The 2894-nt window shown below is 47.7% G+C and overlaps 1 protein-coding gene across 1 annotated transcript; it reads right to left on the bottom strand.

Moving 5' to 3' along the window:
* Positions 1 to 1756: 1756 nt before the first annotated feature.
* LOC129511898 (peroxiredoxin-1-like) lies at positions 1757 to 2605 on the bottom strand. Its single transcript, XM_055329026.1, has one exon. It carries the CDS (start codon positions 2567 to 2569, stop codon positions 1970 to 1972), a length of 600 nt encoding a protein of 199 aa, XP_055185001.1. The 5' UTR covers positions 2570 to 2605; the 3' UTR covers positions 1757 to 1969.
* Between the last annotated feature and the right edge of the window lie 289 nt (positions 2606 to 2894).

Raw genomic sequence — 2894 nt, 5'->3', positions numbered from 1 at the left:
GATCCTAGACACTCCCATTGGGCCTGTCTCTTGGTACCCTACTTATCAACCATTTGGGGGTATGACCACCCTCCCACCCCCAGTCCCACTCCTGCTCCTTCCCAGAGAGGCCACAGGGAGGTGGGCAGGGTCCATGCTGGACTAGGAGACCAGGCATCTGTGTTCTCATTCTGACTTAGCTAGCTCATCACTCACTCTATGACCTGCACCTAATTACACCCTCTCTCCTGGCCAGGAGAGAGAGTATACTCAGATCCACAGAAGGAGAAGATGGAAATTATGGGGAAAATATCCCCAAATTTACCCTGTGTAGAGGCCCAAAGATGTGTGTATCATCTTTTGAATACTCAAGAAACTTTAGTAATAGCCGGTATCGGAAATACCTAAACATCCATTAACTGGGAACTGGAAAGCACACACCACCCCCCTGCGATAGAATGCTGTACAACTGTTAAGAAGAATGAGACTACTTCACATGTGCCTACGCGTGCTTATACAGAACAACATCCAAAACATATCAAGTATTAAGGTTAAGGGACATAACGGTGAGTGTAGCGTGAAACTGCTGGTGTGAAATCACGGGCACTCAGATCTATACATTCACTGGTCTGTGTGTGAAACTCTTCTGGAAGGAAGCGTTCCTATGCAGGAAACTTTCCCCAAAGAGAGGAACTAGTCAGTGACTGGGGGAACAAAGAGAGACTTCCTATCGCTATGGGTTGTTCACATTTTATACTTGGAAGCACCTGCAGGAAGAGATAAAAAAGGAAAAGGGAGAATTTTGTGATAATTCTTGGATCATTCTTTCATCTTGGACACAGGGAGTTTTCTTCTCCAGACCTGATCACCTCATAGAAAAGGTAAGACACCTGGTAGACAGCCTGCGGTGGACACCTGAGGCCCCACTTGGGTCAGCTGCGCCAATAAGCCTTCTCAGCGCTGCCTGCAGATCCTAATCCTGGCCCTCCCCATAGAAGCCCCTGGCCCTCACGAGAGAGACCCCAGACGTGGAGGAGGAGGGAAGAGCCTGAGGAGAAGGCTCTAGGTCTTGCCAAGTTGGGCTTCTCCTCCTCGGACTCACCTCTGCCATCCAGCACTCTGTTCCTCTTATGGAGGAGGAGGGAGGATTGGTCAGTATTTCTGCCAGGGTCAGAAAAGCCCCAAACTGTGCTCCCTTAAACTGCTGACCTAGTTGATAGGCTCACATAACCAGGGGAAGAGTTGGTTTGTGGGGGACATTGGATCAGAGGCCTCCCCCACTGTCAGAATGCTATCCAGCCCATCTTCTTTTCATATATGTGCTTGATTCTTTCCTCCAATAGACAGGACCTTCAGCACCAGAAGCTCCAGGCTCACTGTCAAAAGCCTAGCTACCTGGAAGAAAAGGATTGCTTTATCCCACACTGTTGAAAGACACCCAGGCACGGTGGCCTGGCGAGAGTCACTAGCTCTAACAGGAGTCACATGCCCACTTCTGCACCAATCAGTGTCCTCAAAGGAGGACACTCCTCCTCATCAATTCCAGGACCCCCTCATCAATTCCAGCTCAACTGTCACCTCCTCCAAGAAGCCTTCCCAGATCCTCCTGATTAAACTCTCATTGCACTGAGCATCTCTCCCTCACACCACTCTTCTGAGCTCCACTTGTGCATATATTTGTCCAATTATTTGTTTTTTTTTTGTTTTTTTTCTCAGTTCAAGTTTAATAGAAACAACAAAAGATCAAAAGTGATGCCTTGCTACTACTGTACATACCAGTTGGCCTGCCCCATAGCACACCTCAGACCATTCTCTCCAGAGGAAGAAAGGCTGGCCTCCCCAACCCCTGCAGGAAAGGGCTGTCTTGTCCCATACCACATACCACATCTGCAGAGTCTAAAGTCTTGTTATAAGCATGACAATAGTACAAAAAAAAGATTCTGTTTTCATGGATGCCCCATTACAGCCCGGCCCTAAAATGGCGAGGCGCTCACTTCTGCTTAGAGAAATATTCTTTGCTCTTCTGGACATCAGGCTTGATGGTATCACTGCCAGGCTTCCAGCCAGCTGGGCACACTTCCCCATGCTTGTCAGTAAACTGGAAGGCCTGAACCAGTCGCGGAGTCTCATCCACAGAGCGACCAACAGGAAGGTCATTTACAGTGATCTGCCGAAGGATACCTTTATCATCAATGATAAAGAGGCACCTGAACGAGATGCCTTCATCAGCCTTTAAGACTCCATAGTCCTGAGCAATGGTACGCTTGGGGTCTGATACCAAGGGAATGTTCATGGGTCCCAGTCCTCCTTGTTTCTTGGGTGTGTTGATCCAAGCCAGGTGACAGAAATGAGAATCCACAGAAGCACCAATCACTTGACAGTTGAGTTTCTTAAATTCTTCTGCCCTGTCACTGAAAGCAATGATCTCCGCGGGGCACACAAAGGTGAAGTCAAGAGGATAAAAGAAGAATACAACATATTTTCCTTTGTAGTCAGATAGGCTGAGGTCTTTGAACTGGCCATCTGGCATAACAGCTGTGGCTTTGAAGTTGGGAGCAGGATGCCCAATTTTGGCATTTCCTGAAGACATCTTGCTATGGGCTTCTCACCAGCGCTGAGGAGACTAACCGCCGAAAACCAGTCAGGAAGAAGACGCTTGTCCAATTATTTGATTAGCATTTGTCTCCTCCACTAAATAGAAACTCCACAAGGAAGAAGTACCATGATGGTATCTATGGCACTTGGTGCACAGACTGGCACATAGTGGCAGAGAGTAAAAATAGTGGGTTCAGAGCATAACGACAAGTATAATGGTGTGGCTGCTTCCAGGCCTAGCTACATTTCCTTGTTGACTTGAGAAAATAAGACAGTTCTCTGAAAGTTTTTGGACAATATTCCCCCTCCAACAGATAGCT

Source organism: Nyctereutes procyonoides, unplaced genomic scaffold (genome assembly GCF_905146905.1).
Source record: "Nyctereutes procyonoides isolate TBG_1078 unplaced genomic scaffold, NYPRO_anot_genome, whole genome shotgun sequence".
In the NCBI taxonomy this organism is placed as follows: domain Eukaryota; kingdom Metazoa; phylum Chordata; class Mammalia; order Carnivora; family Canidae; genus Nyctereutes; species Nyctereutes procyonoides.
Note: the sequence above shows the minus strand (reverse complement) of the source record. Positions and strands in the feature narration are given on the sequence as shown.